The sequence below is a fragment of the Microcaecilia unicolor genome, chromosome 2 (genome assembly GCF_901765095.1).
Source record: "Microcaecilia unicolor chromosome 2, aMicUni1.1, whole genome shotgun sequence".
Taxonomy (NCBI): domain Eukaryota; kingdom Metazoa; phylum Chordata; class Amphibia; order Gymnophiona; family Siphonopidae; genus Microcaecilia; species Microcaecilia unicolor.
Window position 1 is genome coordinate 337,879,407 of NC_044032.1, and position 12,066 is coordinate 337,891,472.

The following is a 12,066-nucleotide window of genomic DNA, read 5'->3' on the forward strand; positions in this document are numbered from 1 at the left end:
GGATGAATACCATCTGGTCCTGGTGATTTACTATTCTTCAGTTTGCAGAACTGACCCATTACATCCTCCAAGTTTATAGAGAATTCATTTAGTTTGTCAGACTCACCTGCTTCAAATAACCTTTCCGGCACCGGTGTCCCTCCCAAGTCCTCCTCTGTGAAGACCAAAGCAAAAAATTCATTTAATTTCTCCGCTACGGCTTTGTCTTCCCTGATCGCCCCTTTAACACCACCGTCGTCAAGCGGCCCAACCGATTCTTTAGCCGGCTTCCTGCTTTTAATGTACCTAAAAATATTTTTAATATGCGTTTTTGCTTCTAACGCTAACTTTCTTCAAAGTCCTTCTTTGCCCTCCTTATCTCCGCTTTGCATTTGGCTTGACATTCCTTACGTTTTATCTTATTATCTTCAGTCAGTTCTCTTCTCCATTTTCTGAAGGATTGTTTTTTGGCTCTAATAGCTTCCTTTACCTTACTGTTTAGCCACGCCGGCTGACGTTTGGTCTTTTTTCCCCTTTTTCAAATACGCAGAATATATTTATCCTGTACTTCTAGGATGGTGTTTTTGAACAGCATCCATGCCTGATGCAAGTTTCTTACCCTGTCAGCTGCTCCTTTCAGTCTTTTTTCACCGTTCTTCTCATTTTATCGTAATCTCCTTTTCTAAAGTTAAACACTAGTGTATTTGATTTCCTAAGTCCACTTACTTCGAAGCCAATATCAAAACTGATCATATTATCAAGTGGCCCTCCAATAAATACTGGGTAATCAGATGGTCAAGGGGTAAAGGAGACTATCTGGAAGATATAATCCATATGTATGCAGTCTTTAGTAAACTAACCTACACACCTGTAATAAGGAATCTTTTTATGTATTTTTTTAATCCTGTGTGTTCAAGATACCACATTTCCTATGTAAGGAGCTGGCCTCTGTCCAGAATTTAGAACATACCTTGTCTCCCATTAAGGCTTGTATGACCTTGTATATCGATATATTCATAAACAATTGTTAATTTTGAGCACAGGCTAGTGGTTTCTAATTTACAGATGCTTTTCCCTTTATACGGGCAACTGGGTGTCTCATGCACCTGGGGGTAAAGATAGCAGTCGATCTTGTGAGTACATACAGACTGAATTATTCTCTGCTAGGAGATATTTTCAGGGACTTAGATACTTGATATGGTTTGGATGAAAGGCAAGCTCAGATTGGTTTATAAGTTCTTGTCACTCTCACTGGAAATTCCCAGTAAAATCTCAGGATCCTGCAGAGGCGTATTTTTGGGCTTCTTTGGAAAAGATACCCCCAGAGAATACAATGGGAAGTATTATATTATATTAGCCAAAATTAAGGGGTGTGCCAAACTTGGTGGGATATTACAGAGCAGCTCAACTAAAAGTGCTTGCCGAATGGGCGAGAGTTGGGTATCAGAAGCAATGGGTGCAGATTGGCTTATTTAGGCTGGATACCTTACCTACTCGGAATTAGAACAAAAAAAGATTCTAATGTAAGCTGCATATCTAGAATGATGTAAAGAAACTGGTGTGGATTAAAAAGGTTACTCAATGGGATTCTCTAAGTTATAATAAGGCCTTTGGGCAAAGGTTGTCTTGTGAAGATTAGAGAAGGAAGGATAAAATGCGCCTTTAATGAATGGGACAATTAATAAAAGAAAAAGGTAAGCAAGTCAGTTTTGTTGAATTAGGGAACATTATAAGTTACAAGTAGATCTTGCAGCTAAGATGACCCCATTTAAGGAGGTCTTGGATAAATCTGGGACAAAGAGGCTGCTTACCAGGCTGTATGAAGCATTAATACCTCCTGCTACCGTACTATTAGGCCAGCCTACCTTAAAACATGGGAAGCCATTCTAAAAATGGGCATGGACAAAGTGAACTGGCCAGAGATTTTGTAACTATGGCTAAAATGACTATTTCAGCAAGCATTTTAGAGAAAGGGAAGAGGAGGGAAAGGGAATGGGACTTGATATACCGCCTTTCTGTGTTTACAATCAAAGCGGTTTACACACTCTATACAGGTACTTATTTTGTACCTGGGGCAATGGAGGGGTAAGTGACTTGCCCAGTTCTATATAGAGCAGTTTTGTCCAATCCAGTCTGTCAGCTTAATTTTTCTGGCCCACAGAAGTTCAGTAGAAACAGATTCTTCCGATGAGATCCCTGCTTCTCTGCCACATCTCCTCTAACTGCAAGCTTGAACCACATAGCACCGGAAGTTCGGATTGGTGCCTCGGTTACAAGTCTCATGAGATTTGATACTGGAAGACCAATCCAAACTTCTGGCACCGTGTGGCTCAAGCTCACAGTTAGAGAAGTTGCAGCAGGGATCTCGCTGGAGGACTTGTAGCTGAAGCCAGGTGAGGCACGATGAGTCCAACTAAAACAAAAGAGGAATCCACTTTTTTTTTCAGCTTTTTCTTCCTCTGCTTCTTTATGCTCAATTGATATATAAATGAACCAAAGATGTGTGAAGGCACAGAGAGAGAGAGAGAGGTAGAGAGAGAGAGATTGGGTGAAAGCGGGGAGCACATAAGAGAAAGAGTGAGAATGGGTGAAGGCAGTGAGGCACACATGAGAGACAGACAGAATGGGTGAAGGCGGGGGACACACATGAGAGAAAGAGAGAGAGAATGAGTGAAGGCAGGGGGCAATATGAGAGAAAGAGAGAGAGAGAGATGATGGGGGGCACACGAAAGAGAGAGACAGAGAGAATGGGTGAAGGCAGGGGGCAATATGAGAGAAAGAGAGAGAGATGATGGGGGCACATATAAGAGAGAGAGAGAGATAGTGGAGTGGGACACAGAGAAAGAGAGAACGAGAGAGAGCATTCTAACATCACTCTACAGACAAACTGGAAAACCTTTGGGACCATTTGCACATTGGAGGAATAAGCTGGATGGTGGGGGGGGGGGGGGGAGGTTGAATTTAGGTAATTAATAGGGGGGAGAGTTGGGATTGACAGCACAGGGTATCCTTGGTGTTGATAAATAGTGAAGAAAGACAGAATTTGGCAATGTTACTGTTTAGAAGACAGTTTCCCCTGGATTCTATATATGGTTTCCAGACATGCATCCCCAAATTTGTATGTGCGCCCAAGATGCACGTGCAATTTAATTGAATAACGAGCTCTGCACCATTAAGAATTCGGTGCTAACAACCTCACACCTGGTAGCTTAAGAAAACTGAATTCTAATCACTAAGAAACAAAAATGTTACTGAAATTCACCAGTAACATTTACTGTCTTTGTGAAAATTTATCATCCCTTAGCATCAACAGCAGATGAATCCAGGAACTGGTGGGTTGAATCCGCCTTCCAGCTCCTGGATTCATTACTGTGGGAGGCTCCTGAGTTTGGCCAGTTGAGCAGGGGGTGTGTGGCTGGAGGTGTCCGCTTTAAAGGCATACTTGGACTCCAGGTCCCTGCCTTACCCCATCTCTCCCTTCCTCCCAGTTTCTCTCTTGGTGGCTGCTCTGTGCCTGCTCTCTTTAGCCTCTCAGCTTTCCTCACAGTGTTTAAAAAAAAAAAAAAGTTTAATTGAGGCTCCTTTTATTCCTCACTGGTGAGAGATGCTGCAGGCAGACCCGAGCTCTTCTCAACTGGGTCTCAGCTGTGTGGAGAGTTCGGCTGGCTCCTCCTGGGAGGGTTCCCGGCTTCAATGCTCTGAGCAGAGTGAGTTTTTGTTAGCGCGCCGCTGCCATCTTGCCTTCGCATCCGTTGGCCAGCGTCGTCATTATGGCCACGGTTGCCAGATGGGTGGTTTTCCTGCCCAATTGGGCGGTTTTCTGCAACCCGCCGCGGGAAACTTTTGCCCGCGGCGGGTTGCGTTTTTTTGGGCTCGTTTTGGTTTTTTTGTGCGGATTTTGGGGCGGTTTTTCGGCCGGCGGGGGGTGGGGCTAATGGCGACAGAGGTGGGGTTTGTGACATTTTGGGCGGGGTTTGTTAACGTATTGGGCGGGGCGATGACGGTGGGGGCGGGCTGACGGCGGGGGTGACGGAAGGGGTGGGGCTGATGACGGAAGGGGCGGGGTTGGGGGTGATGACGGAAGGGGCGGGGTTGATGATGGCGGGGGTGGGGTGTGTGCGGGTTTTGGGCTGTTTTGTGTGGGAATTTTTTTTTTTAATTTGGCAACTCTGAGTATGGCAGCGGAAGCTGTTAAACGCTGCTCCCGCTGCGGCAAACGGAGAACCGCGGCAGGGCTCTGCAGCACGAATTGCTTAGAGGCGTTGGGCTTGGGGAGCGTAGCAGTGTCAGCGGAGAAGATTTCCCACCCTTCTGACTTTGGCGGTGGCGCCATCTTGGACGCGCAGGGGGACTCGCGGCTTCAGGTTGCTGCCGATGGTATGGGCAAGGGGCAGCCCGAGCTTGTAGTGCAGATGAGGGATGCGCCCGTCGTGCTCCCTGCTTCCGTTTCTGCTTCCGTTTTGGCAGCAGACAGTCTGGGAGATTCCTTTTCCCCTGAGTTCGTCCTCCTGATGCATAAGGCATTTCTTATGAAGAGTGCTCTGCCTGAGGGCTCCTTGGGCTCTGGCCTTGTTAGTCCTTCTTTAGTCTCACAGGCTCCTCTTTCTTCTGGGGGTTTGCTGCCTTCTCCTGCGGACGCGCCTGGCCCTAAGCGCAGGCGGGTGTTTTCTGAGTCTGATGAAGTCTCTCTTCCTCCTCCGTCTACTTTACTTTCCATTTTTGGGGAGTCTCAAGATTCTGGAAGGCCCTCTCGGCTGGAGGGCCTAGACGACGGAGAGGGGGCGCCTCAGGAGCAGGATGACCCTAAGGGAGTCCATATTTTCCATTGGGATGAACTCCCGTCCCTCATTTTGGAGGCTTTGCAGGCTCTAAGCATTGAAGATCCTAGCATGGCTCATACATCTTCTTATAATCCCAAAATGGACAGCACTAGGCAGCCGTCTTGGGCGTTTCCAGTCCACGAGTCCATCCAAGAGCTCATCTCTGCTCAGTGGTCGGATCCGAATGGTTCCTTGAAGGTGGCTAGAACTATGGCTCGCCTGTACCTGGTTCGAGAGGAGCATCTGGCTCTTTTTGGGCTTCCTAAGGTGGACTCTCTTGTTACTGCCGTTACTAAGAAGACTACTCTCCCTGTTGAGGAGGGGGGTCACCTTAAAGGATATGCAAGACCGTCGCTTGGAGGCTTCCTTGAAACGGTCTTTCGAGGTTTCGGCGCTTGAGCTGCAGGCTGCTATCTGCAGTTCTTACACTGCCAGAGCATGTCTTTCTTGGCTTCAGCAAGCGGTTGTTCAGCCCCCGGAGGGTCCTGGTTCTCTCCCCGAGGTCGCCCCGCGGATGGAATCAGCCTTGGCCTTCATGGCTGATGCTCTATATGATTTGGTTAGGGCATCGGCCAAACAGATGTCCTTAACAGTGTCGGCGAGACGCCTCCTTTGGCTTTGTCATTGGGCAGCTGATATGGCTTCAAAGCAGCGTTTGGCTAGGTTGCTTTTTAGAGGGAAACTCTTGTTTGGAGAGGATTTGGAAAAGATTGTTAAAGATCTTGGTGATTCCAAGTCTCAGCATCTTCCTGAGGATAGGCCGAAGTCTGCGTCCAAGAGCTCCTCCTTTCTCCTCTAGACCTTGGTTTTGGGAGGCCCGGCAGTATCATCCAGGGCAGACCTCGGGTTCGGCTCAGCGGTCCCGTTTTCAGCAGAAGTTTTCCTTTCATTCTGAAAAGCACTCTGCTGTTCCAGCTAACGACAGGGGGGCCCAGGACATCCCTCCCAATGATGTGGCGCAGGTCCACTCTACACCTCCCTGTATAGGGGGTCGTTTTGTTCCTTTTCCTTGAAGAGTGGGCCAAGATAATGTCACATCAATGGGTTCTAGACTTTCGGTCGGTACTCAATTTATTTTGTGGTTCCCCAAAAAGGTGGAACTTTCAGTCCGATTCTCGACTTGCACAGAGTCGAGTCTCTAAAGGTGCGGCATTTCCGTATGGAAACGTTATGGTCAGTCATAGCGGCAGTGCAGCCAGGGGAATTTCTCACGTCTTTAGACCTCAAAGAGGCGTACATATATATCCCAATTTGGCCGCCTCATCAGTGGTTTCTACACTTTGCAATCTTAGGTCGTCACTTCCAATTTCGCGCCTTGCCGTTTGGTCTGGCCACGGCACCTCACACCTTTTCCAAGGTGATGATGGTTGTGGCGGCCTTCCTCAGGAGAGAGGGTATCCGTGTTCATCCATATCTCGATGATTGGCTCATCCGGGCGAATTCGGAAGGAGAGAGTCGACTAGTGACTGCCCGGGTAATAGATCTTCTGCAGTCTCTCGATTGGGTGGTCAACTTCCCCAAGAGTCATCTGACCCCCTCGCAGTCTCTCGAGTATTTGGGCATTCATTTCAACACTGCGTTGGATTCGGTCTTTCTTCCCGACAGTAGGTGACTCAAACTCCAGACTCAGGTGCATCTGCTATTGCGTGTTCCTCGGGCCTGGGATTATGTCCAACTGCTGGGGTTGATGACGACCACCTTGGAGGTGGTTCCTTGGGCGAGAGCTCATATGCGACCTCTGCAGCTTTCCCTTCTGAGTCACTGGACGCCGATATCTCTGGAATATCAATGGATGCTCCCTTGGGTTCCTGCAGCAAAACTCAGCATGGATTTGTGGCTTTCCAATGTCAATTTGCGGTGGGGGATGCCGCTGGCTCCCCCTCAGTGGCTGGTGGTTATCACGGATGCCAGTTTGACAGGTTGGGAGACGCATTGCCTCAACCACTATGCACAGGGTCAATGGACGACAACGGAAGCGAAGTGGTCCATCAATCGCCTGAAGTTGAGAGCAATTTTTCAGGCCTTTCTTGCCTTCCACTGAGTGTTGAAAGGGCACCCAGTCCGAGTTCTCTCCGACAATATGTCGGCAGTAGCATACATCAATCGGCAGGGAGACACTCAGAGCACAGCGTTGGCCGCAGAGGCGGCCACCATTCTCGAATGGGCGGAGCGTCACCTAGTCCTTCTCTCTGCCGCTCATATAGCGGGGCAAAGCAACGTCCAGGCCGATTTCCTCAGCAGGCATCATCTTACCCAGCGGAATGGGAACTGGCGGCGGAAGCCTTTCTTCTGATTTGTCACAAGTGGAGGACTCCTCTGGTCGATCTCATAGCGTCCAACGTAAAGGCCAAGGTAGATCACTTTTTCAGCAGAAGGAGAGATCCTGTATGCGTTCTCTCCTTGGCCTTTGATAGGACGAGTTCTCCTTCGGATTCGTCGGCATCAGGGGTTGGTGATACTAGTCGCGCCGGATTGGCCACGCCGACCTTGGTATGCGGATCTCAAATGATTGTTAGTGGCAGCTCCTCTTTGTCTACCCCTGACGCTGGACCTGCTGCATCAGGGGCCAGTGACTATGGAAGATCCCTACCGCCTCGGGCTATTGAGAGAGCAAAGCTGAGAAAGAAGGGCTATTCTAACTCGGTTATTGCTACTCTACTGCAGGCCTGCAAGTGTTCCACCTCCGCAGACTACACTCGAGTTTGGCGCACCTTTGAGTTGTGGTGCGCTGCGAGATCTTATTCACCCCTGCTGGCTTCTGTCTCGCAGATGTTGGAGTTTTTGCAGGATGGTTTACAGAAGGGGCTAGCCTACAATTCCCTTCGGGTTCAAGTGGCAGCGTTGGCTTCTTTTTGGGGACGAATGGAGAGGTCCTCTCTGGCTGCTCATCCAGATGTGATTCGGTTTTTGCGGGGGGCCTTACATCTTCGTCCTCCGTTGCATTTTCCATGCTCTTCTTGGAACTTGGGGGTAGTTCTAATGGCACTTCAGAAACCTCTGTTCGAGCCACTTAAGCGTGCTTCGCAGAAGGATTTGACACTGAAAACGTTTTTTTTTTTTTGGTTGCCATCACTTCAGCGCGGAGAGTGTCGGAGCTTCAGGCTCTTTCTTGTCTAGATCCTTTTTTGCAGTTTTCAGAATCTGGAGTTACAGTTCGAACTGTGCCTTCTTTCCTTCCCAAGGTTGTTTTGACTTTCCATATCAATTAGCCGATTTTTCTCCCGTCCTTTCGGAAGGAGGAATTCCTGGATTCCTTTGGACAATTGTGCCTGCTTGATGTTAGCAGAGTGCTGCTGTAGTATTTGCACGTCGAATGAATTTTGGTGTTCCGATCATCTTTTCGTTTTGTTGACGAGTCCTAGGCGCGGGTTTCCTGCATCTAAAGCCACCATAGCTCGCTGGCTTAAGGAAGCCATTTTTTCTGCTTACCTGACGTCAGGTAGGTCTCCCCCGGAGGCGTTTAAAGCACGTTCCATGCGGGTGATGGCCTCTTCGTGGGCTGAAACGAGTGTCTTCTCTCTTTTAGAGATTTGTCGGGCAGCAACTTGGGCTTTTCATTTTTATTTTGTGCGCCATTACCGATTGGATGTGGCGGCGCAGGAGGATTTGCGGTTTGGAGCACAGGCTCTCTCCCGAGGAGCTACTCGTTCCCACCAGGTGTAGGGAGTGCTTTGATACATCCCACCAGTTCCTGGATTCATCTGCTGTTGATGCTAAGGAAGGAAAAATTAGGACTTACCTGATAATTGTCTTTCCTTTAGTAACAGCAGATGAATCCAGGATCCCTATCTGGCTGTCTGTCCTTCCGTTCCTTTGTTTTCTAGATGGCAGAATTGTAATATACAAGAGCAGAGATGTTACGATGACAGTTCTATTTCAGGAGGTTGATTCTCCCTCCTTTGTTCAAGTTGTTTGCTCGGGTTTAAGGGGCAGTTGTTCACTGTGAGGAAAGTTTGTGTTCTGTTTCTTCGTTCTGCTTTGGAATGTTCATATACTGAACAGGGAAGGAGCTGGACGTCCAGGGTCACTGCCTTCTTTCAGTGTTCTCTATCTCCACCTGCTGGTAGGCGGCTATAACCCACCAGTTCCTGGATTCATCTGCTGTTACTAAAGGAAAGAAAATTATCAGGTAGGTCCTAATTTTTCCATACTCCACAGCAAGGATTTTAGTATAAAGGAATTCTTGGCTCACCGCTCTCGATATCAGAATCCTCCTCTCCTCCCTCCAGCTGGTCACTGACAGGAACTTCTTCCATTTTCAGGATCTCTACTGTGGAGTCAGTAGTTTCACTCCAGCTGCCTGATAGAAGAATGGAAAAATAACTTCAGGTTTTAAAGGAGACCTTAGGAACTAAGAAAATTAATACTTATATTGAGATGAAGGGAATTTTATGAGCACTGAAAATGTAAGTATCCTGGTGGAATGAGTTACAGGACTCAGCAGCTCTGATAATGAACCATGACTTTCAACACAAACAGGTTCCTACAATACTATGGTAATGAATATGCCCTTTGTTATAGAATCCCACCTCTCTTCAACCTGGTACCACCAATATGGATCTTCCCATTTCCCTTCTCCCTGCTACTGCCAGTGGGTAGCTACTCAACTTTCCTCTCTCCTAACATGGATATTACTGGTTATCCTCTCTTTCCACCTCCTGGTGGTTTGAACGGTGAGGGGCCTATCTGCCGCCATCATTTTTCTTACTTCTATTGGGGTAGGGGGCCTTTACTTCCCCCTCTTCTGCTCCTTTCTTCCTCTCTCCATCCTCCTGATGCCTTGTTCAGCCATTCAGTCTCATTCCTACCTCCTACTGTTATCAATATGGTCCTTCCTGCCCCCTTCCCTCCTTGTACTCCCAATTTGACCATCCTTCTGCACTCTTCCTGCTAATCTCAGTGGGGGCTGTTTTCCTCCTTTTTTCCAGCCTCTTCCAGAAAAGACCAAGATTGAATAAAGTGAAAAGAGATGAGAGACATCAGGTGTTGAAAGGAGATGAAGAGAAGGGAGAGAGACATGTGAAAATGATAGGGGAAGAATAACAGAAAGGAAAGGAATGAGAAGTAAAAAAGCAGATCTGATAAGGAAAGGAGAAAAGCAGAAATACGGAAAATAGAACAAAAAGCACATAATCCCCACATTGTCTCTGGTCCATGGGAGGTGTCTTTCTTGTAGGAAAAGTTTGTATTGCCTCATTACTAGTTTTAATTCAAGCTATATCACCTGTTTCATGCTGTTCCTCACATATGCGTGCGCTAGTCAGATTTCCTTTTTCCTCAGATCCCAGAGGCTCAGTCTTGAATCCCTCTTGCTCAAATCGGATTAAAATGTCAGGCTTCACATTGTGGGAGCCTACTATAGGAAAAAGATACAATAGGTTAGTTACCCCAGAACATGATCATCTTAGTACTGAGGTGGACAGATTCTTTCCTCAAGAGTTACAAATAGCTTTTTTTTGCGGATGCCGCTGCATAAATATGATGGAAATTTCTGTGGGGTTTTTTTTACACAGACTATTGTTCGTTTTGTTGCTACAGATCAGATATCAGATTCTGGCTGACATTATTACCTGGAAATGTGCTAAATCATTAGGATTCTATGAGACAGAGTCAGAGAGGTCTTCAGCACCCAGTAAGTTCATTTTTTCTTACTACTACTACTAATCATTTCTATAGCACTACTAGATGTACGCAGCGCTGTACATATTATATGCAAGTACTTTTTCTGTGACTAGAGGGCTCACAATCTAAGTTTTTGTACCTGGGGCAATGGAGGGTTAAGTGACTTGCCCAATGTCACAGGGAGTTGCAGTGGGAATCGAACCCACGTTGCAGGATCAAAACCCACTGCACTAACCATTAGGCCAATCCTGATATACTGCTGAATTTGCAAAGCATCTCACTGGTTCATAAATAAAATGCTAAGTTACAAATATAATTTTAAAAAACACAATCAAAATCACGTGATGTCGTGAGCAACAGCGGATCCACCTCGGATCGCTGCGGGGAACGGACCCACTTCAGCACTCTGAAATTTTGACTGCAGCAAGTCTGTTTTGGATAAAAACTCGCCAGATTGATCAGGGAACACATGGACAAATTTCTGATAACTTTACAGTCACCAATGTCTGCAAAACCACTGCAAAGAGGCATTGACCGCAGCAAACAAGATGAAGACAAAATGGCGCCCAGCTCTCCACCCAGGTTGACCTCCGCGGAATTCATGGCGGAGCTTACGGAGGCGGTGGTAAAGGCCCTAGACCCCTGACTCCTGCAGCTCTTGGAGCAAATAGCTTGGATAGCACAAAACACAGCGGAGTTGCCCCGCCGCACAGGAGAATTGGAGGGCCGGTCTCTGACGTAGAGGACTTATTGCAGGCCCACAGTGAAAAGCTAGACCGATTGGAGGCTCTGACTCAAGCCCAACATAGTAAGTTGGAGGAATTGGAGAACAGAGCGCAGCAGGAAAATCTAAGTTTTGTGGGCTTTCCCGAATCCATTGCTGAAACATCGCTGTCCGCGACGCTAGAGACCTGACTACTGGCGCACTTTCCGGAAGTAGCCAGCCAGGGGGGGATAGCCATGGATAGAGTGCACAGAGTGGGCCCATTGAGACCAAATGCCAATAAGCCACGAGTGATCATAGCGAAATTTCATTGATACGCACAGAAAGCTCACCTGTTGAGCTTATATAAAAGTAAAAGGGAAGAAACCCGATTTGAGGGTCAAATGATTAGAATCTTTCAGGACTACTCGGCAGAACTTGCTACTAAGCGGCGGACATTTTCTACCATATGAATACAACTTGTAGAAAAGAAATTCCGCTTTGCGTTACAATTCCTGGCTACCCTGCGGATCCAATACCACAACTGTTAGTACTTGTTTGCTGAGCCGGCGGAGGCGGAAAAGTGGATAAAAAGCTTGGAACCTGCCTGATAGCGTGACTAAAGAAAAGCAGAGTTGGTGGACTGAAGTTACAATCAAATAAGTTGTATTCTGTAAGTTCTAATACTGATGTCAAGATATAAAGTAGACATATATTTAATGTTGGAAAGGGGGGAGGTTTTCTGAGGTCTAGGTGTCTAGACCAGTGGCGTAGCTAGGGTAGTTGACACCCGGGGCCGGTCATTTTTTAACCCCCCCCCCCCCCCCACGAAATCCAGTACTAGGCACACCGAGAATACAAAACACTCAGGACCTATAGAGCAATTCTACCATACCATAAGCAGTAATTTGTACGAGTCACACAAGGAAAAGGAAAGCATCT

General features: G+C 47.3%; 1 protein-coding gene across 1 annotated transcript in view; it reads right to left on the reverse strand.

The window, feature by feature from the left end:
* LOC115462055 (zinc finger protein 2 homolog) overlaps positions 1-11,024 on the reverse strand; it is a 66,055-nt gene extending 55,031 nt beyond the window's left edge. The window contains exons 1-3 of the mRNA XM_030192103.1: positions 10,916-11,024; positions 10,024-10,155; positions 8,992-9,099 (exon numbers count right to left, since the gene is read on the reverse strand). Coding sequence (XP_030047963.1) covers positions 8,992-9,099; positions 10,024-10,155; positions 10,916-11,024 — 349 coding nt within the window. The remainder of the gene's footprint in view (positions 1-8,991; positions 9,100-10,023; positions 10,156-10,915) is intronic.
* Between the last annotated feature and the right edge of the window lie 1,042 nt (positions 11,025-12,066).